At 42.0% G+C, this 27,873-nt stretch overlaps 1 protein-coding gene across 1 annotated transcript; it reads right to left on the reverse strand.

Annotated features, from left to right (window-relative positions):
* Positions 1-2,730: 2,730 nt before the first annotated feature.
* LOC136668947 (pyroglutamylated RF-amide peptide receptor) lies at positions 2,731-27,334 on the reverse strand. The gene is made up of 9 exons (XM_066646719.1): positions 27,196-27,334; positions 25,434-25,506; positions 25,202-25,344; positions 22,328-22,785; positions 14,955-15,113; positions 11,471-11,532; positions 9,590-9,822; positions 6,744-6,841; positions 2,731-4,943 (listed from the first exon to the last, which is right to left on the reverse strand). Exons 4-9 carry the CDS (start codon positions 22,659-22,661, stop codon positions 4,447-4,449), a joined length of 1,383 nt encoding a protein of 460 aa, XP_066502816.1. The 5' UTR covers positions 22,662-22,785; positions 25,202-25,344; positions 25,434-25,506; positions 27,196-27,334; the 3' UTR covers positions 2,731-4,446.
* Positions 27,335-27,873: the final 539 nt, after the last annotated feature.

The raw sequence follows: 27,873 nt of genomic DNA on the forward strand, positions 1-27,873 counted from the left end.
GGCGTGTCACAATGCAGTCCGTCAGCTTTAAGTCACCGTGTTCTCTGCAGAAGCCACCCACTCCACATTAAGGTTGTCTGAGTGTCCCCTCTGTCCTCCTGCCTCCCTCGCTGTTCGAGAGCCTTCGCTATGGTTCGGCAGAGTGGGGCTTTTGACCTAAATCGCTGCACGACGAGGCAGCTCGTCCAGCTCTCTGGGATCACACTGGACAACGCCCGCAAACTCGTGCGCTTCCGGGAGAGACAAAGGCACAATGCAATGAAGCTGGAAGAGCAGCGGCAGGCCAGGTTACAAAGGATGCGAAATCTCAGAAATGAGATCTGCAAGGAGGCAAAGCCCAGGAGGGGTGTAAGGAGGAGACGCAGCCCCACCGCCGAGATCCAGAACGAGATCCAGATGGAGGCTGCAGAGATGGGAAGCTCCAGTGCTGATTCACAACAGGTTACAAACACCCAACGAGAAGCTGAAGAGCCACAATCAAGCCTGAGAAACCATGAGGATGCTCAGAGAGAGCCAGAAGAGCAGACCAGCAGGGACTCGAGCCGTTTGAGGACTCTAGACCCTGTGTGTTGTCCTGTAATAGTCATCCAGATCAAAGCTTCACAACAGAAGTTGCTTCCAGAGCAAGGGACAAGTACAAGCAGTGATGCAGACCCCACGTCCAAGCAGGATCCTCATCCTGTCTCTGTCAAACAGAGTCCCTCGATGAAGGAGGAAACCTCTCAAGACGACCCTCATGACCTGAGCGCACTGCGAGATGATCAAGCACTTGCTTTTGCTCCACTCCAGATCAAAAAACTAAACTGGGAATCTCTTCAGGATCTTCCAGTGCCTGGTCCTAGTCGTCTTCTCCAACCACAACAGCGAGAACCTCTTTGGGACCCTCCTGTTGCTGGTTCAAGGCATCGTCCCTCACCGGAGCCCTATCCTGCTGGTGGTGTGACCGACGGGGTCAGTGATATGCACTGTAGAATCTGCCGGAGACACCGGCAGCACACGCAGCCTCAGCCACAAAGTTGGGAGGAGAGAAATAACCGACTTCTTGAGAGGATCCACCTTGAGAGGCGAGCGGATGACGCGAGGATAGCTTCCAGAGACAGGAGGCAAGGAACAGGACACCGGGAGGACACTGAGGGTTCTGGGAACAAATGCAATGTCGGTTAAGTTTAAAACGACAGATCCAGCAAAGCAGTGGTTAAAAATAAAGCTGAATGCCTGCAAATGATTGTCCTGTTGTTGTTGTTGAGTTTGTTATAACACAGACCTTTGAGCCAGGTCCCAGGCCAGGATTTCATTACGACCGGCCAGGTGCATTAGCAGTTGCAGCTGTGTCATACTGACCATCGCAGGCCTGGAACATGGATCAAAGATCCAGAATTGATGACCTCTGGTGTAGTTTCATAATTATATAATTTCCTTATTGTTTAAAACTCACGGTGTTATAGTTGTGTGGGGGATGAGTGTCAGACATGGGATACGTTACAGAAACAATGGCCAACGACTCAAAATATCAACACAACAGTGTTCCTGAGGTCAGAAAACAATCACAGCTGAGGGACTAGAGCAGTATGGAGGGTTTTTTGTGACAATATTATATAACTAAATTTAAAAAATGGAATAACTCATTAAAAAGAGAATTCATTAATTAATTTAATAAATAAACCAGTTAGTCCCGCCCACTGACAGATGATGTTTACAGGTTTAATTATTTCACAGTGCAAGGCTGCAAGGCGCATGAAATAAATATATAAATGGTTCAATAATTTAATTGAACGATTTAAATAATACAATTAAGAAAATAAAATGCACATTTAAATAATTATGAAATAACCCACAAAATTATTCAAGCTTTGTTTCAAAATGTAATAATTAAATAAAACATTGAATTAATTAATTCTCTTTAAATTTATTATTTGTTTATTCATTTAATTATATAATATTGTCACAAGAAAAACCCTTCCAGAGAGCAGAGGTAAGCAGAGTAAGATCTTTTCTCTGGAGCTCAACTCATCAAGATTTGAACTGGCTGCAGATCCATAACTAGTGCGTGGGTTTCCTCCAGGTGACTGTCTGTGAGGAGTGTGGTGTGTTCTCCCTGTGTCTGCGTGGGTTTCCTCCGAGTGACTGTCTGTGAGGAGTGTGGTGTGTTCTCCCTGTGTCTGTGTGGGTTTCCTCCGAGTGACTGTCTGTAAGGAGTGTGGTGTGTTCTCTCTGTGTCTGTGTGGGTTTCCTCCGGGTGACTGTCTGTGAGGAGTGTGGTGTGTTCTCCCTGTGTCTGTGTGGGTTTCCTCCGGGTGACTGTCTGTGAGGAGTGTGGTGTGTTCTCTCTGTGTCTGTGTGGGTTTCCTCCGGGTGACTGTCTGTGAGGAGTGTGGTGTGTTCTCCCTGTGTCTGTGTGGGTTTCCTCCGGGTGACTGTCTGTGAGGAGTGCGGTGTGTTCTCCCTGTGTCTGCGTGGGTTTCCTCCGGGTGACTGTCTGTCAGGAGTGTGGTGTGTTCTCTCTGTGTCTGTGTGGGTTTCCGCCGGGTGACTGTCTGTGAGGAGTGCGGTGTGGAGGACTGGTGCCCCCAAATGTCAAGAATGTGAAAATAAACAGTTGACAGAGTCATTGGAATATGTTTGTGCATTCTCAGATTCCACCCCCTCCACAGTTGGAATAGCTCTGGGCTAAAGAATGGAGAACACAAACTGCATCAACACTGCTATTTCTGTTAAAGAGGCTTTATTCGAGCAGCATGTGTCTGGTTCTTTACGTCACTGGTTAATTTCCGCACCGTCCTTGAGTCAAAAATCTGTAAATCAGGATTGAAGCTTTGTGGTGGTGGAGGTGGGACCCCTGGTAAGTACGTTATTATCACAGTGCTAACCAGCTTCCATCTCTTCTCCTGTAGCTCTGGGAGCAAGTGAACAAGCTTTTAGCTTCATATGCACAGTGACAGTTAGGCACTGTCTCACAGGCCACAGTGTTTGTGGGTACTCACTGCTCCAATAGTGCAGTGTTTGTGTTCACCGCCATGGATCGGTTAAATGCAGAGGCAGAATTTCAATGCACATTGTAAAATAACAAATACAAAGCATGAGGTAGAAACCTGATTTCACAGAACAATCCTGACTGTATTCTCACATACACTACTTGTCCTAAAGTTTGTGGACACTGCTCTGATAAATCGGCGAGCTCAGCTATGTTACATTGTGCTCATTTACATGGAGCTCTATCCAGCGTTTTTGGGAAAAGCCAAAGAAGGGTTTGTGATCATCCAACATCGGCACCGGACATCAGTGATGTTCTAATGTGGCTGCCATTAAATCCTCAAAGCAATGTTCCAACAGCTAGTTTATACCCTTTGCAGAGGAGTAGAGTTCCCAATTAAAAGCTTTATTTAAGAAGAAATTTGGGATCAGCTGGTGTCCACAAACTTTTGGCCACATATTGTACATCAACTTTTGTAACTGACTGTAAATCAGTTTGCTACCTGATAAAAGCAGCCTTTTTTTGGTTCGTATCTCTTCCACTTTTCCACTGCATGGTACTTACTCTGCTGGACTCTGCTCTGATTGGCCCCACATTTATTTGGTGACGTCCCAAAATCTCGTCTCTAACGGGGAACAGCAGGCTTTGGAAACCACAACAACAGTGGCGTTAACGTTAAGCATTGTTTACTCAGTGTATTGGCGTCTTGTTGTTGTTTGGCACTAAACACATCTCCGTCATCAGTTCAAACAGATCCGTTTATTCCTTCCTTGTTGCAGCGTTCTTTCATTGGCTTCCGATCTAACATTCTTCAAAAGAACACAGCGAAATTTTATGAGTTTCCGTCGGATAAAAACAAACGTGATCTCTGCTGCAGCTGGAGATTTTACAGATGGAGAGTTGGTGCTGGTCGTCTGCGTTGCGTGGCGTAGAGTGACGACTCTCTCTGGATGATCAGCGCTCTGCAAGGTTTACACGCCACGGTTTAGTCCCTACTCGACTCGCTCTGAACCACGAGAGAACAGCCACTAAATAAAAACCCAGTTGAAGGGCTAGGACCAAATCTACTTGATGGTAAAGCAGAGTAGAGTTGAGTAAAGTAGTTGATTGATAGCCGATGATGGGCTTCTCCTTGCTTCTTTTAATCTTCCGGAAGTGCCGGCCAGTGGTGGGTTTGTAACACTCAGGAAGATCAATGTCAAGCTCCCAGTTCATGACATTAAACAGGTTCACGTGTGGAGGGCTAAACACTGGAAATCACAGGGCATGGGACATGGGTCTGTCCACTTCAAGAATTCCCCATGCCTTCCATGTCTTTTTGCATAAGACATTAGATCTTTGATCCTGTGGCTGTCCTTTTCGTCCCTCTTTAGTGCTGACCTTGTACAAGCATTTGAAAGCCACTGTTTTTATCTGTTGGGAACACTTTTGTGAGACATTCTCCTAGCCATTGTAGGTGGGCTGCCTCTCCCAATTTATCCACTGGGAATGCCCGAGTGTGGCTCTGGCTGTTCTGAATCAAGCGTACTGACCGAGTGAGGAGGGTCAGTAACACTCAGAATCACAGTGGCAAAGCTCCTGTTGGGCCGAATGGCGCTAAACAGGGTCATGTTTGGAAAGTACTGAGATGTGGGCCTTTCCGGCTCTGGGGTGGTGTTGGGTTCGGCTTCCCAGGCCACTTTGCTCCATGGCCTCATCCCAACTTGCCTCTCTGTCCTCTCTGTGTTAGTCCTTGGTTCTGAAGATGAGATTCCCACCCGTGACCGACCTCTCCACAGGAGGGTGGGGCCAAAGCTACAGCAACATCCATCCCCAGGTCTCCGTCCCTGGATCAGCAGGGCCAGGAGGTCCTTCTTAAAGTTGGTGTTGAGAGCGGCATAGACCAGCGGGTTGCACACAGAGTTACTGAAGCCCAGAATCTGTACCAAGCTCAGCAGCAAAAACTCAGAGTCCAGGTCCAGGTCCAGCTTACCTGCATAGTGAAAAACAGAATGAAATGAGCTTCCATCTGAATGGATTTCTTATTGTCAGAGTTTGAGCAACGTCATTCTCAACCTGATATAGAGCAGTTTCCCTACACAACAATGAAGAATGGCCATTTAGGAATGTACTATTCCTTTATGGCACCTATCCACTGCATGGTACCTGCTGTAATCGACTCTACTCTGCTTTTTTGCTTTCCATCAAGTTCCAACAGGAGCCTGTGTTCAGTCCCAAAAAACAACAACACCACACAATGAGTACACAACGCTTAACATTACCGCTGTTGTGGTTTCCAAAGCTCGCACTTTCCTTTAGAAAGCGTCACTGGCTACATTTCAGGGGGTGGACTACGTTAGTGGAAAGCCAACCAGGGACTAAAAAGCAAGTACAGTTGAGTAGAATACGTACCATGCAGTGGAAAAGCTTCAAGTAGTTTGTTTTCTTGCTTCCTTAGCTTTAGTGTTCTGTAACTTCAATATGTCCCTCATTTTGCAGTAACGCTTCCATGATGGTATAACAAAGAAAGATCATCTATCACAACACGATTTATGCAGATTTTGAACCTTAACAACTCTATAACGAGCTGTGGTATATATGTGTGCTATGTGCGAAGGCATGCTGTTATTTATAGAGATCTGACCTTATCTACAGTATCTACACCCACCATCTACTTCATCACTTCAAACCCCACCTTACTGGTGTTCACTAAGAAACTGCAGATTGTCTGTAGATGCAGTTTGTGTTCTCCTTCCTTCAGCCCTTAATCAATATGCTCTTGTTGTTAGCTAATAACTATCAATCTAGCAATGACCCAGACACATGTAAAACCCCCAGCAACACCATTGGGTATGACACCATACACATACTTTCCTGTGTCAGTGCTGTGCTAAGAATTTGTCCACCACCAGAGGAATATCAGGACCTCATTAGCTCTGTGGTCAAAAAATGACCAACACTGAGGGGGCGTTGGAGCTGCTAGGGTACGTAGATGTACACCAACCAGTATAATGCAAGTGCAAAATATGTGCTCCAAGCAAAAACAAGAAGCCAGTTTGTCATAAACAACTGTCCCTCACAAGAAATCCTGTTCGTCTCTGGTGTAAATGAAAGTGGGACAAAAAAGAGACGTCAATATACACTTAAAATCACCGCACACCAAATAAAACTAGGCCTTTAGTGGCGATCGTTGCAAAATTGCCTTCGATCTTCTCTTCTGTTTGAGCAGAGTCCTTACAATCTTCATCCTATTTAAAGGGTGGGTTGTCTGGGATGATTATAGGGGAAAACGTTTAGACTAGTGCTTTTCAATCCCATTTTTTTGGCCACATCTTTTCCTGGGAAGTGTGTCTACGTCCCCTGCTCTATTGAGCTTGATTCAGTTAATCAGTTCATTACCAATCCCTGTATGAGCTAATTCAAGTTTGTTGAAGTCATATTCATGTATTTATAGTTACACTAGTACAGCGCCTTTCGAGAAATCCCAAGTATGCTTTATACAATCAACACAATCACAAACATGTTGAAGCATTCCATTTAACATTCAATCCACACACACACACAGGCGATGAGCGGCAGCCAAACGCGCACAACGTACTCTCAACCAGGAACGATCGTCCAACTGGAGGGCTGCATCGGGCACTAGGGTTTCACCCAGGACAGAGCGCCAACGAAGAATGAAGAGGCGAGTTGTAAGCAGAAGTGTGATTACGTTTGGAAGCGTTACTTGTGCTTGTGTTATAACAGTCTGACAGTGGAAGATGGTGTTGGCATAAGTGTGTGGGGATGTTACCGTAATCCAGGAGAAGTGAGACAAGATGAAATGGAGTCCAGCAAGCACCAAACAGTAGCACCACCGTCGCCATCATCCTCACTGCTCTCTTCTTCCTCCTGTACACAACCCCATCCAACAACAACGGCTATGTTAATCACATACAGAGGTGGGCAACAGTCAGAAACCACCCAACATCTAATTCCTTTCCACTCGAAAACACTTAGTCATTTCTTTTCCTGGGTATATTTCTGAGGAGATTAGATTTAAAAGTAATCCACTCATAAGGAAGAGTGAAAAATGAAGGATATTTTAGATGATATCGTATAAGATTAAATTTCAATGGGGTCCTGAGGTAATCCTCCTTTTAAATGTGTGTCATCTGCAGTTTTATTTCTGGTGGAAGGAACCATGCCTATCGCTGTGCTTTTCCCTGAGGTCCTCACACAAACTTGTATAATGAAGTATCTACTATTTTTAACTAAACCCAGTATTCATCTGATCATTTTAACCCTTTCCGGACGCAAAAAGGAGGTGATACAGGCTGATCAAGAATAATAATAATAATATTAATAATAATGTTATATTTATATAGTGCCTTTCTAATACCCAAGGTCGCTTTACACAAAGAGGAGGGGGAGAGAAGGGGGAGGGGAAAAAAATGATAATAATAATTATTGAGACAGGTAACCAGTGGAGCTGATGAAGAACAGGGGTGATATGAGCTGATTTTTTAGAATAAGAGAGGACCCGAGCAGCAGAGTTCTGAACACACTGAAGGGAGTGTATGGTCGTAGAAGGAAGGCCAATGAAGAGAGAATTACAATAGTCTAAACGGGAGGAGCGGCATGGTGGCGCAGCAGGTAGTGTCGCAGTCACACAGCTCCAGGGGCCTGGAGGTTGTGGGTTCGATTCCAGCTCCGGGTGACTGTCTGTGAGGAGTTGGTGTGTTCTCCCCGTGTCCGCGTGGGTTTCCTCTGGGTGCTCCGGTTTCCTCCCACAGTCCAAAAACACACGTTGCAGGTGGATTGGCGACTCGAAAGTGTCCGTAGGTGTGAGTGAATGTGTGTGTGTCTGTGTTGCCCTGTGAAGGGTAAGCGGTTGGATAAGGATAAGCGGTTACAGATAATGGATGGATGGATAAACGGGAGGAAATGAAAGCATGGACCAGAATTTCAGCGTCCTTAACAGAAAGCAGGGGACGAAGGCGAGCAATATTTCACAGATGGAAGAAGGATGTTTTGGTTAGGGCCTTAATATGAGGTTTGAAGGACAGGGAGGAGTCAAGAAGTACACCTAAACTACAAACAACTGGAGAGGTTTTTACAGCCACACCATCAAAGTTAAGTGTGATATCAGAGATTTTTGAAAGAGTGGACTCGGGGCCACTGAGCAAGATTTCAGTTTTTTCTGTGTTGAGTTTCAAAAAGTTGGCGTGCAACCAGTGTCTCAGATCCTGAACGCAGGAAATAAGGGCAGAGGGGGGCAGAGTGGAGGTATTTTTGGTGCTCACGTATATTTGAGTGTCGTCTGCATAACAATGATATTTAAGACCATGGCTGTGGATGATCTGTCCAGGTGGAAGTATGTAGAGGATGAATAGTATAGGGCCTAGGACTGAACCTTGGGGAACACCTTGTGTAACAGTACTAGGGGAAGATCTGTGTGTACCAAGAGCAACAAAGTGAGATCTATTGGTAAAGTAAGAGATGAACCAAGAAAGTGCTGTGTCAGTTATGCCAATTGCTGAGAGACGAGAGATGAGTATGCTGTGATTAACAGTGTCGAATGCTGCACTCAAATCTAAGAGAAGAAGGATACTGAGTGCACCAGAATCAGTAGCGAGTAGGATATCGTTTAAAACCCGCAAAAGGGCTGTTTCAGTACTGTGCTTTGTGCGGAAGCCAGACTGAAAAGGCTCAAAAAGATTATTGTCCATCAGGAATAACTCTAACTCTAAGAAAGAAATATAATCTGAGAACTAGAACCTCGCTCGTGAGCATGCGACAACTCAATATAAATCGGGAACTAGTTTTTCTCAAGTTTTCCATTGCCATCCGGATACGGCACTGCATTAAGTCCCTTGCTTTAAGAGATTCACATTCACAGCCGTCTGTGGGCATCCCCCTCCACTGTGAGAGGAATGCTACTTGTTTAAAGGGATGTGGAGAAAAGGAAATACACACAATTAAAAAGAACAAGATCCGGCCTTTAAAATAAAATAATAAAATAAATAAATAAATAAAAAGCATTTTGACCTTTTCAGTTTGTCAAAAGAGCATTTTAACCAATTATCAGGTAAACATTTGCATGTGGAGCTTAAAAGCATATTTACTACATGAGCAATGTTTGTCCAGACCAATTTAATTAATTTGTAGTTACTTTCACAACAGATACAAACAGGTAACAAGCTACTTTAAGAGGAGCAGCGTGGTTTAAGCTGCAGAAAACTGGCAGTGGAGAATGGAACAAGGAGGCCACAATCAGGAATATGTGACGATATGGAGTTTGATTTGTGTAAACGCTTTGCACCCCATTTCCTTGTAGTAATCTGGGTCACTGTCCCAAAATGTCACTGTGGGGTTACCCTCAAGGGTTCCTTTAAATAAGTAACATACAACTGTATCTTATTCTATTATAATTGTAGACTTTTGTTGATTTCACATTTCATCTCCAGGACTTTTATTTATTATTATTTTCTTTTATTTAACAGAATGTAGAAGCAGTTTCTTCCCGTGGGCCATTATGACACTCAAGACTAATATGAAGTAAGAATGGAGCATCACCATGCCTACAAAAGCCCTGTCCTACTCTTGAAACTCCTGATTTTGGCTTTGAGACAGAGCAGTAGCCACAAAGACTCTGACCTGGTGATCTTGTTGATTTCGGAGCCTGGTAGAGTCTGGAACATGGCTTCGTGCACCCTGTGCTTTCCCCACAGCTCTCTCATTATCTTCCCATACAGAAACCCCATCGTCAGCATGGGAGCCAGGAAGACCAGCACTGACAGGCAGGTGGTGTAGCCCCGCCTCTGCCACAGGTTTGGCCACACCTCCAGGCAACAGGTGTGGTGAATGTCAAACAAGAAGTCATATTTCACCTAAAAGGGTAAAAATTCATACTCATTAAACATGTAAATGGAGCTCTCTCACAGAACTAAACATTCTGAATTGTTCTCTCCCGTCACACAGCTTTCCAGGTCTGTGATCCTCTGGAGATAACTGGAGGCGTCTGGAGATAACCGCCAAGGAAGGGTGTGAAGAAAGTGATGAAGTGTTGCAGGCCTGTTACAGCGGTGAGTTCTAAGTCAGAAAACTTGGGATAAAACAAGCCGCTCTGAGTCTGTTCCGCTTCTGACATCAAGTGCAGAGACTTTAGAATTGCACCGCCCCCTCGTCTGAGTCTGTCCAATCACAGCGCTGGACTTGCATTTATGAGAGAGCGCAAAGGTAAGATTAAAATGCAGAAAAAACTGAGAAAACAAGAACGAAGAAGAAAGAAAACAGCAAAAAAAAAAAAAAAAAAAAAACAGAGCTTCTGCTCCTCACTGCTGTGCACTCGGGCTCTGGGTGAACAGCGAGTGGCTCATTATCGTTTAAAGGAACAGGCACTGAAAGCAGGTCTGTTTAGACAGGGGAAGCTTCTCACAGATGTTTTATTAAGAACCAGAATTGTGTTTATTCATGGAACAGACGGACAATATGTTCTCAATATGTTCTATCATCACTTATCATCATCACTGGCATCGCATCTATATGTGCCCTTTGTGAAAAGGATCTAATTAAACACTCAGAGTAAGGTTTTTTTTAGCCAAGACCTACTTCACCATGAATAGAGATCTTAAGTGCCATAGTTTTGAGCTGGATCCAGCATTTACAGGTGAAAAATGAACATCTACATCCTTCAAAAGGGTAAAAACCCATCAACAGAATACAAAACACCAAGCAGCAAAGCCGTTATTCAAATCTTAGCTCATTACTTCAGTCAGCCTTCCTGCTGGTTTTTTAAGGACCCTTAAAATGGGCTATTTATAGATGCATTAAATTTCAAAGCCTGCCTTTCACCAGTTGTCACATGCATACAGTTCACATTGAAAATGCCACACGTTTACAGGAACACAGGTCATCAACGGAAGACAGATAATGGCCTTGAACGACAGCAGAACTCAATGATGAATCGGATGATAGGAGATGAACATCGTGTCTTATAATGACTAAATAATAAAAGGTAATGTTCACGTAAACAGATTTAAATAACTACTTTACTCAAACATATATAATTACTTTCTCCTCATACACAATGTAATTATTCATTTATTCATTGTCTGTAACCCCTTATCCAGTTCAGGGTCGCGGTGGGTCCAGAGCCTACCCGCAATCACTGGGCGCAATATAATTATTATAATGTTATTATCATAGTTTCTAGTTAGTTCTTTGTTGTTTTTCTGTGTTGAATGTGATGCTGTTTTGTTGCTGTGCTGCTTTGTGATTGGGTCAAACCCACTCACTAACACAACCACTGATTTTGCAGTTTTAGCTTTTTATTTTGGTCCAAAAAGATGACAACAGACCGGTACATGCTTCTCTTCCTCTGCTGCTATTCCACTTACCACAAGACAATTTCTATCTATTAGAATTCTATATAAAGTACTACCTCCATTTGTACTTCCAATCAAGTAATTTTCTCATTTTTTCAGAGAAGGTGCTTTTACCAGAGGATGGCTTTAAGCTACACACTTCTGCACTTACCTCTACTTTCTGGACGAACCACATGGGTGCTGCTATCCCCAATGCCACCAGCCACACTGCCACTGAAAGACGAAGAAGACAGACACAGATCATTACTGGGCTTCAGGGTTCACTGCGGACGCTATGCGGCAAGCTCGCAAACTCATAAACTAAGCTCCGGCTCGGTTTAATAGAAAAGTTTCAGCTGTCGAAAATCAGATGAATACGGGGCAAAAACATCAGAGAATAAAAACATCAGAGTAAATGCTGGTGGCAGGCTTCAAAAAACTGACCATTACAAAAAGACCAAATTTAGTTTTAACCGTTCAGCTATGCTTTTTCACTCCAGTGTTTTCAGCACAGCTGGATGCCTTTCAGCTGATTCCTTTGGGTGAGCAAGAATTTGTGTAGGAGGCAGGAACAAATATTGACTAGTCAATTTACTCCACACAGGAGGTGGTAAACATTTACCAACAAATTTAAGGCTGGCCTATATTTGGTGATGTAGTGATTATATCACACTTTTATTCATCAGTGAATTCAGCTGCTTTGAAGGGGACATATTTCCCACTTTTCCAAAAGGGTTCTGGAGTTTTACACTGTAAAAAGTGGGACTGGGGTCAATTAATATTTAGTTACTAATAGTTAACTAATAGTAACTTGCACTTAATAAAAAGACTTCATGTAGATTGAAATCAAATTGAAGTAAATTCAACAAATTTGAACAAAGTATTAATTGCAATTTACACAATTTTGGCTGAATAAAATTAGCTGGGATATGTTGAATAGAATTTATTCATATTTTATGAGTAACACCAAAGATCCAGAAAATGTAATAGATTTTACTCATTGGGAGGTCTTTAATTGTAATCATCGTACACTTCCGCCCAACGCATTCTGAAACTCGTGGACACCAGCATTACTGGGTTCTGAACGTCCTCGGACTTCCCAAAGTGAACAGCTTTTAAATTATTAACAGCAAAAGAACAATTTTTATCTAAAACTGTGTATTTTGTTTGAGGCGCTCTTAAATGTGGGGACACGCAGTTCTAAGCTCCGCATTTTTAAGGTGGATCGGTGTGTTTGAGGGGGAAAAACGACAGTTGTTTGTATGTGGATGAAGTTTAACTCGTCTGTAAGTTTTTAATTCACTGATTGAATTCCCAGAGACACTCATGTGTAACTCGAGGTGTTTAGTTTGTAGCACTGTCGCTAATGCAGTCAGCCGTCTCCGGAGTTTGGAGGCATTTCCACCTTAAGAGATCCGAAACCGCAAAACCATGGAGCAGAACTAGAGTAATCCTCATTTCTGTTCGTTGTTTTCAACGTTCTTTTCTCTGTCTAAAACAACACCAGACGCCTCTGCTATGAGCAGGGAGAGAGAGAGACCTAGCAGGTAACTGAGGCGGTTTATTTACAAACACCGGTGCTTCGTAAAGACCGGTTTCGAGCACAGACTGGAGAATTAGCTGAGGGTGAGGAACAACGTTTGATTAAAAAACAAAGTGTTTTTGTGATTACAATCCTGAATTACGGTTTTAAGAAGCTGTTGTGCTTTCTGTAGTTTGCATGTCGTTTCATGTGTCTGTTGACGGTGTAATGAAGCCATGACAGGACGCTGAGTCTCTGGTTTAAATGATTTGACTGTACAGCAAGGTTATGTCTGTTTATATTTCATGTACATAGTGTATTTCAAATACAAGAGATCATATTTTGTAAACAATTATACCCAGTCAATCTAATTAGAACTCAGGATGCACCTGAAAATAGATGAATAGAAAAGACCAACACTAAAACATTACACTTGCTTATGAAGTTAAAACTAATATTCATCTATTTGCAGGTGCCTGCTGAATCCTAATTAAATTGATCTGGTGTAAGATGAGTGCAGTCTGAAAACATTGTTGTGATTTAAGTGCACCAACAAGTTTTGATCTTGCATCACATCCCCAAAAAATATTCTACCTGTGATCCTTGATGTAGTTGTATCAATTTTCAATTTGTGTGTGAATAAATGTTGCGAGAGTTGAATAAATGTTTACCTGGTATTTATTTTTATGCATATTGACCTGTTGACTCGAACATGGCACAAAAAGGACATATTAAGTAGATTTAACATGAAAAAATATGGCAACAAAGTGACACGTGATATTATTGAATAGATGTAAAGTTACTATAATTAGTAAATAGAAACAAGCTTTCTCCAGAAACCTAGTACATGATACTCAATTTTTGCCAGATATTTAGTAAATGTAAATCAATACTTGCAAGATATTTAGTAAATATTAATTAAGTTTACTCAGATAAATAGTCCTTTCCTTGTGAAATTAAGTTGTACTTACTCAATATTTTTGAGCTATATTAATTCATATTTAGGCATGTTATTACTAAATCCAACACATTTTATTAACATTTACACAATTTTCTTGCTTAAATTTAGTTAATTTACTCAATAAATGTTACTTAAAAGTTGGAAAATTAGAATCTACTCAATAATATTACGTGTCACTTTGTTGCCATAATTTTTTTAAGTAACTAATGGGTCACATTTTTTACAGTGTAGTCAGTCAAGCCACGCAGCAGAGTTCTTCCTTTGTCTAAACAGCTCTGTTCAGAATGCCTTTCAGTGCCTGTTCCTTTAAATGGTAATGAGCCACTCGTGGTTCACCCCTACCTCGAGTGCACAGCAGTGAGGAGTGAGGTTTTTAGGCGTTTTTGCTCTGTTCTCTTTATTCTCCGTTCTCATTTTCTCTGTTTTTACTCAGTGCTCTTATCTTTCACATGCACTCAGGTCCCGCGCTGTGATTGGACAGACTCAGACAAGGGGGCAGGGCAATTTTGAAGTCTCTGTACTCGATGTTCTTGACTCGGAGAGTGCACAGAAAGCTAACTTGTGGTTTTATTTGGTTGTTGGTGTGCACCAAGTCAGTTTGGACCTAAATTCTGGGAAGGATTTTTTTACTTTCTAGACTTAAAGCTAGTCATCCAACACCTGTACCTGAGCTCACTAATGTTCTTGAGGCTAAATGACAACAAATCTCCTCACAACGACAAACATTAGATGAGTACTAGTTGTTCTGTAGATGGAGTCATGCCCATATGAGCAAAGCCATTGGTTCCTGGTAAACTACATTCTGCATCCATGCTACAGGAAAACTAACACCCTCTGAAATGATGTCACATCATTGTAAATCTACTCTTAAACTAGAGCATCACCATAAATCAACACCAGTCCCTTAAACTGTAGGCCAAACTGCCAAAGACTAATCAGTCAAGCATGCAACAATGCTAACTTGCATGTAGGGGATAATAGTATTCCTTTAATGGCCTTGCAAGTTCTCTAGACCACTCCTGGTTGCTGATCTGTGGACTGCACTACTTGTCTGAGCTTTGGCCCAACACTGCTACCTCACACACAGAGATCTACAGGACACTCATTGCTGCTCACTTGTGTTGAAGCATGGCACAGAGTTAGGAGTGCTGCTTTTTTTCCCCACTCTCTCACCGAGCATCCTGATGGAGCTGTGGAGGACGTATTTGTTGCGCACATGCAGGGGATACAGGATGCCCTGGAAACGCTCCACGGCGATGCAAGTCATGGTGAGGATGCTGGTTGCTATGGCAGTCACTTGGAGGAAAGGCACCAGTTTGCACAGAAAGTCTCCTGCAGAAGAGAAAGTGTGTCACGATTAGCCAAGCCTCCACAATTGTACTTGACTTAACTTCAATTCCTTCTCATTAAAACAGTGTAAAAACTATTCTAAAGAGTTGGGTGAGAACACTGCTTGTGAAAATTAATTAGCTGTATGAATAATATGGACGGTTCTCCGTGGTATTCCCGACATCCTTTTAATCGTTTAATTAAAGCACAACCCTGTAATCATCTTTTTAAAACAATAATTGTGAGCTTTGATATCGAAGCGCATCAATCGTAAGTCTTTTCTCAAAGCAGTTTGAATTTTATTTATAGAAAAAGAAGGAGCTTTTCAAAGTAAGCCTGGAATTCTGAAATGATTAAATCATGATTCAAGCACATTTTTTAAAATAAAAAAAAAAAAAAAAAATTTTTTTTAAAGTATTGCCGTCTGTGTGTCCATGTGTGTGAGTGTGTGTGTGTTCAAATCAAATTTCAAATCAAATTTATTTATATAGCGCTTTTCACAACTGATGTTGTCACAAAGCAGCTTCACAGAATTCCAGTAAGACAAGATTTGACATGAAATGTAAAGACAAATGTAAAACCCTCAAGTGAGCAAGCCAGGGGCGACAGTGGCAAGGAAAAACTCCCCCAGCTGAGGAAGAAACCTTGGGAGGAACCAAGGCTCACAAGGGGTGACCCATCCTCCTCTGGTCAATCTACTGGTGATGATAGTTAGTAGTCCATGAGAACTTCAGTGTAGGGACAGCTTCGAGGCACTTGGTGGTTGCTGGAGCGTGGGCAGCTGGTCTGAAGCGTGGAGGAGGATCTCGACAGTCATCCATCAGTGTCCAGACAGACAGGTGGGCAGTCGTTTACTCGGAAAGATGTAAAGGGATGGAATTAGTTTTGAACTGTTTTGTGTTTGTAAAGTAGAAAATATGAAAATTTCCAGAGTGTGGCTAATGACTCCGGCAGATCTGACTATGACAGCATTAACTAAAAGGAGAGAACCAGGAGGACACACAGACACGGGAGCATCCTGAAACACTGGCATCCCTCCGCTCCACCGTCAACAAACCTGAGTGATCGCGAGAAACGGCGGGACGACAGCACCAGCATCTCAGTTTACTATAATTCCCTGTGTCCATGGACCCCCCGGATCTGCCGCCTTTATCTATGGGGGAGCATTAGCTACCAAATGATAAACTAAACAAATGAGTTTTTAGCCTACATTTGAAGATTGCGACTGTGTCTGAGTCCCGAACATTTTCTGGAAGATCATTCCAGAGTTGGGGGGCTTTATAAGAAAAGGCTCTTCCCCCAGCTGAGGCCTTCTGAATTCTGGGAACATTTAAAAATCCAGTATTCTGTGATCTGAGTGAACGTGGGGGCTCATAATAGGAAATTGTATCTTGAAGATATTCAGGAGCAAGCCCATGTAGGGCTTTATATGTTAATAACAAAATTTTGTAGTCAATGCGGAATTTAACAGGCAGCCAATGAAGTGATGATAAAACTGGGCTGATATGTTCAAATTTTCTAGTTTTAGTGAGGACCCTAGCTGCAGCATTTTGAACTAGTTGAAGTTTTCTTAAATTGCTGCTGGTGCATCCTGACAGTAGTGCGTTACAGTAGTCAAGCCTTGAAGTAATAAAGGCATGTACTAATGTTTCTGCGTCCTGGAGGGATAAGGCATTTCTAATCTTAGCAATATTGCGAAGATGTAAAAAAGCTGTCCTAGTGATACTACCTATGTGTTGATCAAATGATAAATCCGGGTCAATTATGACACCAAGATTTTTTGCTGCTGAACCAGGTTTAACTGGAAAGTTAGCTAGATTTAAAATTAAGTCTGATAATTTATTTCTTGTCACTTTTGGACCCAAAAGCAGGACCTCTGTTTTGTTGCTGTTTAGGAGGAGGAAATTACGCAACATCCAGCCTTTCACGTCTTTTACACAGTCCTCTATTTTCTTTAATCTGTGTTTGTCATCGGGCTTGGCTGAAATATACAATTGTGTGTCGTCTGCGTAACAGTGAAAGTTAATGTCATGGTTTCTTATAACTGTGCCTAGCGGTAACATGTATAATGTAAATAATAATGGTCCTAAAATAGAGCCTTGTGGAATTCCAAATCTTACTTTAGAATAATTTGAATTTAGATTGTTTACTTTTACGAATTGATAACGTTCCGTTAAGTAAGATTTAAACCATAATAGGGCTGTCCCTGTGATTCCAACCATGTTTTCTAACCTTTCTATGAGAATATTGTGGTCTATTGTATCGAAGGCTGCGCTTAGGTCAAGAAGCACCAACAGGGATACGTGGCCTTGATCAGAGGCAAGAAGAAGATCATTTGTTATCTTGACTAGAGCTGTCTCTGTACTATGATGTTGCCTGAATCCAGATTGGAATTTTTCATATATATGATTCTTATGTAGATATGAACTAAGTTGTTGGGCCACAGCTTTTTCTAAGATCTTAGACAGAAATGGCAAATTAGAAATAGGCCTGTAATTAGACAGTGTACTAGCATCAAGATTTGGTTTCTTGATCATAGGTTTAATAACTGCTAGTTTAAAAGCTTTGGGTACATGGCCCAGACTAAGCGATGAGTTTACTATAGTTAAAAGAGGATCAATAATAGCTGGTAGTACTTCTTTGAGCAACTTTGTGGGAATTGCATCAAGTGTGCAAGTTGTACAGTTTGCGGAGGTGATAATCTTCTCTAGTTCTAATTGTGGGAGTGGGCAAAAGGTTTCAAGTCTTTCTTTTACAGTTATATTATGTTTTATTTCATTCACATCAGGTGGCAGCCAGGATGGATTTGATCCTGTGGCTAGAGTTTGTTGTCTAATATTCTCAATTTTATTATTAAAAAAGTCCATAAAATCTTTACTGGTGAGAGTTGCTGGAATTAGTTGTTCAGAACCTGCTTGATTTTTTGTAATTCTAGAAAACACACTAAACAGTGCTCTCGGATTATTTTTATTATGGGAGATCAGCGAGGCCAGATATGCTGAGCGAGCTTTAGTGAGGGCATTTCTATACTCTATAAGGCTGTCCTTCCAGGCAGAATGGAACACTTCAAGCTTGGTTGATCGCCATTTCCGCTCTAGTTTTCGTAATGTTTGTTTTAAAGTACGGGTCTTATCGTTATACCATGGTGCGAGCTTTTTCTGTCTTATACTTTTATGTTTAAGTGGTGCTACCTTTTCTAAAGTAGATCGACAGGTATTTTCTAGGTAATCAGTTAGTACATCTAGGTCCATTTGGTCTGATGGAGTTGGAACTGGGGTCGATAGTTCTGGTAGGTTTTCTATAAATTGTAGGGCGGTAGATGGTTTTATTATACGCCTTGTAGAATAGCGAGGGTTCTTACATATATTATGGATAAAACGTAGCTCATATGAAATTAAGTAATGATCGGAGATTGCTGAGGATTGCGGTAAGATATTAATTTTGTCAATGTTAAGACCTAGTGTCAGAACTAAGTCTAAAGTGTGGCTGCAGTAGTGTGTAGGCCCTGTTACATTTTGAGTAATACCAATAGAGTCTAAGATTGAGGTAAATGCCTTTTTTAGTGGGTCACTTTCCTTCTCAAAATGGATATTGAAATCTCCTACAATTATAACTTTATGATTGCACACCGCTAGGTTTGTAGCAAAATCGCTGAATTCTTTCAGAAATTCTAAGTAAGGCCCTGGTGGTCTGTAAATGTTGCATAATAAAAATGCGTCCTTTTTTGTGACCGGATTTGTAATAATAGTGGAGAGAACCTCAAAAGAAGAGAAGGTGTCACATTGTTTAAGACTAATTTCTAGGGTATTTTGGTAAATTACACATACTCCACCTCCTTTGCCTGATATTCTTGGGCTATGTGCATAATTATAGCCTAGGGGGGTGGCTTCATTTAGTGCTAAATATTCATTTGGTTTAACCCACGTTTCCGTGAGACAGAAAACATTGAATTTATGATCACTTATAATATCATTTACGATGAGTGCTTTTGAGTTTAGTGATCTTATGTTGAGTAACCCAAATTTTAGTTCTGAGGTGTTGCTGCTAGGTGTTGTGTATGATTTAATATTGATTAGGTTGCTGAAACAGGCTGATTTTGTTTTTCTACTTTTACATTTAGTTCGGGGGAAAGACACAGTCTCAATACAGTTGAACCTGGGTGACGTCTCAAGACAGTTCGCAGACGGTCGGTTTAGCCTGTCTGTCTGCGGCCTGGTCCCGGCTCTGGATTGTCAGCAGCTATCTACACTACCCTGTGAAGGACTTGGCCCCCTCCAGGGTGTGTTCCCGCCTTGCACCCAATGATTCCAGGTAGGCTCTGGACCCACCGCGACCCTTAATTGGATAACCGGTTACAGATAATGAATGAATGAAAGAAATGAAGATTTTATAACAATAACAGACACACACACAGGCATACTCTGAACTATCTTATACATACATAATCTCTCATTTCCAGCCCAGTGATTCATAACATCCATCACTCATGGACACTACAGTGCTTTAGTGCTTTTCAGGGAGGGCAGACTTCTCTTCCTGATGTAAATGAAGCAATAATTGTGTGTCTGATTCACACTGGGTCATAACAGGGAAAGGTCAGATGACCTTTCAAATGTCAAATCAAATGAATGAATGAATTTTGAAATACCATTCACTCTGCGATTCCTGCTGGCTGCCTCTAGAAAGCTTTGTCATCCTGATAATAGTGCTAATGGTGTAATTGGGACACAGCTTGATTTATCAGTACCATGTCTCACTGAGGTAGTGTCTGAGCACACAGGAGTGTTAGGAGACTCATTTATTTGACGAAGTGAAATTATATATGAATTCACAAAGCAGGCCCGTGCTGCGACTTCACAGACAAGGAAAAAAAACTGCAGCATGTGAAAAAGCAATGGCATCAGCAGTTAATTCTGCAACTGAGAAAAACACAAACTGCACTCCAGGACAGAACGGCTGTGTTTGGTTGTTGTGGTTCACCTGCTTGACCTCTGGAGGTTGCTTTGACTATTAAGTCTGTTGGTAAGGATAGAGGTCTAGCAGGTAGGTGCATATTAAAGAACCTAGAGAGACAATCCAGTGAAATTGCATAGTGCACTTTTAAGCACTGAAACCAAAAAGGATCTAGCTTTTCTACTGCATGGTATCTACTCTACTCCATTCTGCTCTCTATTCTACACACAGTTTGGTCACGGGTACGTATGCTACAATGGTTGTCCACTACAAAGCCATTAGGGTGAACTTCAACTTGAAAATAACCGTAAGAGAGTATCATGTGATCTGTCAACTGCTTGTAACAAGAAGACTGAGATTATAACTTCTTCAGTACAGATGTCAAGTATGATTTAATGTTTTCCTACTCTCCAATTCCTTCATTTAAAATGAAATTATAAGAAAAATTGCATGTTTTAAGCAATTAATAAATAGATTTTACTTACTTGTATACCCCGTGTAATTATGGGAAAATGTGTAAGTGAAAAACGCTAAATCAAAGCAACCAAACCAATAACACAAACATACACACCCAGTTGTGTGCTCAAAAAACAAAACTTCAGTTGGAGAAGTATGCAGCAGCCAGAAACTAATGAGTGTGCAACATGACCAATGCCTTTCAGAACAGTGCTGCCATACATCTTTCTGCACTTATTCAGTTTGAACCTTATTGAATAACGCAGGGTCCTTTATTTTGTGTTTATTTCATATTCATCTTGTACATGGAAGAACCTTTTTTACATCTTTAAACAATTGTCACCTTCGCCCTCATACATTTGAAAAGAGGTAATTCCAGTTTGAAGGAATGTAAACAAGAAAGGTTGCGAATCTAGCATCATTATGGATGATGACACCAAAAGAGCAACAACATAATGTTGGAAAATAGGTTGTATTACAGATGAAGGAAACACGGCAGCACATTGACAAAGACACAAAACGTGAGTAAGCAGCACAATGAGACTCTGATGGGCGATTACAGCAATGAGTAATTTTCTTTGTCCTGTCCATTATCTGTGTTTTTCAATCCCAATTTAGATGTGCGGAGACTTCTCAAAGAGCCACTCCAGAGGCCTTTCACACATTCACAGTAAGCCAGAACTTTTCTGGACTTTTACCTGGAGGAGTTCTATGTGTGAATGCATATGTTCGTAACATTTGTCCCGGACTATATCCTGTTGGCCCCCAGAGTAAGTGCATGTGTAATTAGAGCTGCTAATGTTCATGCTGCACAGGCAAAGCCCCATGCCTAAAGCATGCAGAACATCTCCAGCTGTGAATAAGTGTCTGACTTGGAAACTCTCCAGGACTGCATTTGTGGAAATAGCTCAAGAATCCAATAGCAGCATCCAGAAATACAGTTACAGAAACTTGTTAAACAACCTACACAAACTCCCAGTACATTATCACATATGACATAAAACCTTACTCATGGTTTTTACATCTTTAGATGGTCTGTCTTGTGATTACTCCTCTGTGGACACAGTTGTGGAACTCAATCCCCTTTCATCTCTGCTTTTCCTTATCTGTAGTCTTACAGCCTCACTGCTTTATCAGAGTTATGCCATTTTTAATGTAACTCTTAGATTTTTTTCTGCACTGCTTTGTTATCATACTGTTGTTGTTTTTGTGTGTTCTTCAGATATATTATTACCATAAAATCTATTATAATTAATAATGACTGTTGTCAGTTGAATCAGTTCAGTTGAATCAGTTGAATTGAATCATTCTTAATTTACAAAATGCACATGCTATATAACAGGGAAAGAAAAAAGCCAAATTTCACATATCTTCATATGAAAATTCAGATATTTGATGCACTGTAGAATGTGAGAGTGTGTGTTGCCCTGGGAAGGACTGGCGCCCCCTCCAGGGTGTATTCTCCCCTTGCGCCCAATGATTCCAGGTAGGATCTGGACCCACCGCGACCCTGAACTGGATAAGCAGTTACAGATAATGAATGAATGAATGAATGTAGAATGTGTGAGTGTGTGTTTTGCCCTGGGAAGGACTGGCGCCCCCTCCAGGGTGTATTCCCGCCTTGCGCCCAATGATTCCAGGTAGGCTCTAGACCCACCATGACACTGAATTGGATAAGCGGTTACAGATAATGGATGGATGGATGGATGATGCACTGTATCAGTTTACGTTAAATAAAATTGCAATCACAATACTGTACATATAATCCCCCATGTGATTCAGGCCTACGTGACGGACGCTCAGCTCACCTGCCAGCCAGTTGGTGAAGAAGTGCTGAAGCAGAGAAGCAGGAACACACACGATGCCAATGAGGAGGTCGCTCAGTGCCAGGGAGCAGATGAAGAACGTGCTGGGTGATTGAAAAGCCTTCTTACGGCACAACAGAACTAGCACGGCCCCATTTCCCACCACAGCGAGGACGAAGATGAGCACGTAGAGCAGGCCAAATACTGGCAGCATGGGTCCTGGCAGCCTGGGAACTGCCACCAGAGGAGGAATTGAGTACTCTTGTATAAATTGCCACCGAGAGAGGTTAGAAGCCTCCAGCATCAGGTCCAGCAGGTGAGAGGAGAGGTTCATCATGGCAGGGGCTCACAGCACTCTAGGAGAAGAGGTATAGGGGACCCTTATTTATTCCAAGTCCAGGTGAATTTGGAAAGCAGTGATGTTGAAGAGCTTGGGGGTGTTCATCTTCAATAAAGAACACCTGCAAGTCAATATAAAAAATGTATTCCAAGTGATTTTGGAGCATTTTAATTAGTCCATTCATCATTAACTTTTCACACAGTGTGAAGGACAGCTGTGGTGTTCAGATAAGGTGTTCAAACATGGAGAAACATGTTTTTCTTACATGGAGACAGAATACAAAATGAAGGAAACAAGTAAACACACAAGTCTTGAAGCACATCATGATCCAATAGTCAATTAAACTTAAATAAAATTCCAGTTGCTAAAACTTAAATAAAATTCCAGTTGCTAAAACCTTCTCCTAATAAAGGTCTACATCAAAAGTCTGGGTTTGCATTGCTGCTCTTAATTAACAGCTCTTTCTGACCCTCCAAGACCCACTGGATCAGAACCGGCCTCAGGCAGAATGATCACAGCCAGCTGTTCTCCTTCAGCTTCTCTGTATTCTGGAGTAGGACACACTCCGCTCGCTCTCACATCCCTCTTGCTTTCTCTAGTGCAGTGTTTGTCAGTCATAGTTCTGAAGTACCACTGACCTGAATGTTGTAGTTTTCTCCCTGCTCTAAAACTCCGGAAGGGTTTTATAATTAGTTCATGACTTGCCTCAGCTGGGTTTGAAGCAAGGTATTCACTAAAATATGCGGAGGTATGGTACTCCCGGACCAGGATTGAGAATGACTATTCCAGTGAACTGAACTGGTCACAGAAAGGTAACAATCAGTTAGACGGGCTCAGCTAAGAGTAGGTATACCATATTAACTGAATTTGCTGCTCTTGTCGTGTATTGCCATTACTGTCTGAAAGAAAAACCTTCAAGAACATTATTATTTTCATTCATTCATTCATTCATTATCTGTAACCCTTATCCAGTTCAGGGTCACGGTGGGCCCAGAGCCTACCTGGAATCATTGGGCACAAGGCAGGAATACACCCTGGAGGGGGCGCTAGTCCTTCACAGGGCAACACACACACACATTCACACCTACGGACACTTTTTTTTTTTGAGTCGCCAATCCACCTACCAACGTGTGTTTTTGGACTGTGTGAGGACAGTCACCCGGAGGAAACCACGCAAACACAGGGAGAACACACCACACTCCTCACAGACAGTCACCTGGAGGAAACCCACGCGGACACAGGGAGAACACACCACACTCCTCACAGACAGTCACCCGAAGGAAACCCACACAGATACAGAGAGAACACACCACACTCCCCACAGACAGTCACCCGAAGGAAACCCACACAGACACAGGGAGAACACACCACACTCCCCACAGACAGTCACCCAGAGGAAACCACGCAAACATTGGGAGAACACACCACACTCCCCACAGACAGTCACCCGAAGGAAACCCACGCAGACACAGGGAGAACACACCAAAGGTCCCTGGAGCTGTGTGACTGCGACACTACCTGCTGCACCACTGTGCCGCCCACATTATTATTTATACAAATTAATTAATTACAAATTGGTTTGAGCTCTGGATACAGCCGTCACTTGTTCCAGGTCAGTACAGAGCTCATTAGTGTAATGATGCCAAATTTACATTATGATTATTTACTAAATAATGCTGCCATTAGATAAAACTAGGTGCGTCAGAAAAGGTCCACATTTGTGGACTGAAAGCAAATTGGCTCCAAATTTCACCCGACAGTCTGTTAGAAAAGCTAAATAATTATGTCCTTGTATATAGACATTTGCTTAATGGCCATTATATTCCCATTTGCATGAATTTGCAAAACCCACAGATGTGACTAAGCTCGCCTGAAAACACCTCCCAGAGCTGTGACCGTAAGCAGCGACAAGCGAGAACGAGCTCATCTCCAAAAGCAGACCAACCACATGGAAACTGAAGGCAAACTTGGAGAAACAAATCCCTCTGTTTGCTTTAATGAGTCTGCACCCCTCTCCCATGCTAACTAAGAAGCTCACATAAAAGCCAGTGGCTTTCAGGCACCTGTGGATATAACAAAATGGCTTAAAGGTCTTACGGCGATACCCTACTGGCTCCTTTGGACTCATTATGGAGCCAGAGGTTCTACATGTCTGCATTGATTCGTGACTCATGCCATGTGCTCTGTGTGAGGCACAGGGAGCTGAATTCTCTGGAGCTTTCCTGGGCTGTTGCACATCAACCTCAACACTGACTTATTTAATAATACCTACCGTATACAATAATACAATAGAAGCCCTAGACAAAACCAACCTGCTGAAAGATTCTGGCTCTTTCTAGCACCTCATTTGGTCACGGTTGGATTAGTAAGAAGGCCTTTATTTAGAAAATAATGACTTCTTATGGACTGTGAATTGGGTGGGTCCACGTGTATCCAAATATTTTCCTTGAAACATGCACTTGGTTACATTTCCGATCATCTCACCCCAGCGCAATCATGATGAGGTTTAGATCGTGTATAATAATTTGATCTCACACCACAGAATAACCATCTTTGCCAGCTCTGTTTGCTTCTGATCCTCTCTGCACTCCGGAGGATGAACTCTTGGTCAGGTCAGTGTTGGCTACAGCTTCCCTCACAGCATTATTTCTGAACTTTGCTGCGTCTTGGTTTACGTTTCCTGTCAGTAAAAAAAATGTAAAAATCACATTCTGGTCACTGTTTGACTGACGTTAATAAACAGTAGCTTATATTGTGGCTGAAACTCACCCACTTCCTGTGTTGGTTGATTGAATGTTCCTTCCCTAATGAAAACAGCGCTGACGGACTCGCTCCGTGATGCCTATAATTTCAGACTGCTGTTTAGGAAACACAGTGGCGAGGCAGAGAATGTGTGTAGACAATTTGAGTTAAGTGTTAAGGGGTGGTGGGAGTTTGTGTGCTGAGAAGTCAGGCGTAGATATTGATCCAACCAAATGAACTGGCTTCCCTTTTAAGTGTCATTACTCCATTCCAATATTGCAATCAGTATTATTGTTTATATATTGAAGGGGGGGGGGGGGGGGAACTCTGAAAAGTATTTAAACACTTCGGTATCGCACCACATTACAATATTTGAAAGGGATTTAGAATTATTTTTCACATATATTCTTAGTTTAATCAAGTGGTTCTCAAAGTTTGGGGCATGCTCCTTAGGGAGAGGGCAGCAAGGTAAACGAACGAGAGGCATAATGCCAATCAAATGTAATAACTCCACCTTTTTATTTTGTTTAAATAATAGATTCTTACATATTCCATCACTATTAAGTTTTATACACTGCATCTGACTTCAATGAAAACAGAACACATCATTTTTTAAAGTGGGCAAAAGTCTTTTCTCTGTAAGGGATGTGTTAATTTTTGATCATTTTCTTTGTAAAAACATCAGTAACATTTCTCTTTAAGCAGGGGCTCCCTACGTTTTTTATATAACAATAAATGAACACAGCCTTTCCACTCACTGTTGATTTGACCAGCTCCACTTACAATAGCCATGCATTTTGTAGCTCTGCAGGTACAGAGCCTTGTCCATCTGCTTCTTTAGCCCCTAGTTACAGCCATGTCCCCTAAATAAGCTCCACTGAGCAGGCATTGTTTGGACGCTGGATCACCCTTAGCCCTGTGGAGACACTGACATGACACTGGTGTGTTATTATAGTGCTGTGCTGGTACAAGTGTGTCACAGTGGTTTTAAGGTGTCGTCCACTATTTAAAGTCCAACGTGTAAGTTTAAATTTAATTAAAGTAAAATTAAAGCACAGTTAATTTATTTGCAGAGTTTAATGTTAATAAGTATCATTAATAAAAGGCTATTTCGTGTATTATATTTAGTTAATGCATTTAAATAATAGGATAGAATGTACACAGCTCCAGGGGCCTGGAGGTTGTGGGTTCGAGTCCCGCTCCGGGTGACTGTCTGTGAGGAGTTGGTGTGTTCTCCCCGTGTCCGCGTGGGTTTCCTCCGGGTGCTCCGGTTTCCTCCCACAGTCCAAAAACACACGTTGCAGGTGGATTGGCGACTCGAAAGTGTCCATAGGTGTGAGTGAATGTGTGAGTGTGTGTTGCCCTGTGAAGGACTGGCGTCCCCTCCAGGGTGTATTCCCGCCTTGCACCCGATGATTCCAGGTAGGCTCTGGACCCCCCGCGACCCTAAATTGGATAAGCGGTTACAGATAATGGATGGATGGATGGAATGTAGATTTTGTTGGAAAAATAGTTATATATATATGTACACACACATAAACAAACACACTCATAAACTTACACTATTTCCAGTTATTCTGCTGCCGTTATTTGTTTATTTGGTGAGTTTATCACAAATGGAGGTATCACTATGTGATATTTAACTGAACTGAAGCGTTGTTGAAGGACGAAGAACTAACTACCTTTAACCCGGAAGTTGTTCAGACATTTCAATTTCATTTTACACTCGAGTAATTAAGAGACAAATGACTCGGATACTAATGAAATGTACAAAAAAAAAGAAGCTTACTTTTAGTAACTGTTAGAAAACGACTTCCTTTCCATTCACTCTCGGAGAAAAAAAAAACAAATAGTACACAATAATTCCTTTTTGAAGAGATTAAAAACACAAAATCCTCACGATTTCTAAAGCTCTGCTCTGCTCTCCCTCTTCTCTGAGGAGAACTCACTGCTGCGCGAGAGAAATCTGCCTTTAGAGCAGCACACACACGGGGTGGGGGGGGAGGAGCCAGCTGTAACCATGACGAAGACAATCAATAATGGGCGGGTTTATGCCTTAATTGCGCTCCAGTTATATAAGGACTATGACTTTATTTAGTTGTTGTAGACCTGTGTTCATCAATCTGTTACTTGCTGTTACTGTTATTTTCAGTCAATTTAATTACGTGACATTGATAAAACTCATGAGGTTATTTTGAGAGTTGATTTTGTGAATGTAAGTCCCTCAAATACCTTCAAAGTATATTACATTAACTCAGTACACCCAGACCTATTATAATGCACTGTCTCTTCCTGCCCCTTCCCCGTCTGTAGCTTAAAGACCCACCGTGCAAACTGGCAGCAATGCTTCCTTACATTTATGACATAAGAAACCCTGGCTGTGTAAATCTGTTGTTGGAACACAGCAGTGTTTCTCAGTCCTGGTCCTGGAGGCACCCGTCCCAGCACATTTATTACCTTTCCTTCT

The sequence above is a fragment of the Hoplias malabaricus genome, chromosome 15 (genome assembly GCF_029633855.1).
Source record: "Hoplias malabaricus isolate fHopMal1 chromosome 15, fHopMal1.hap1, whole genome shotgun sequence".
NCBI lineage: Eukaryota > Metazoa > Chordata > Actinopteri > Characiformes > Erythrinidae > Hoplias > Hoplias malabaricus.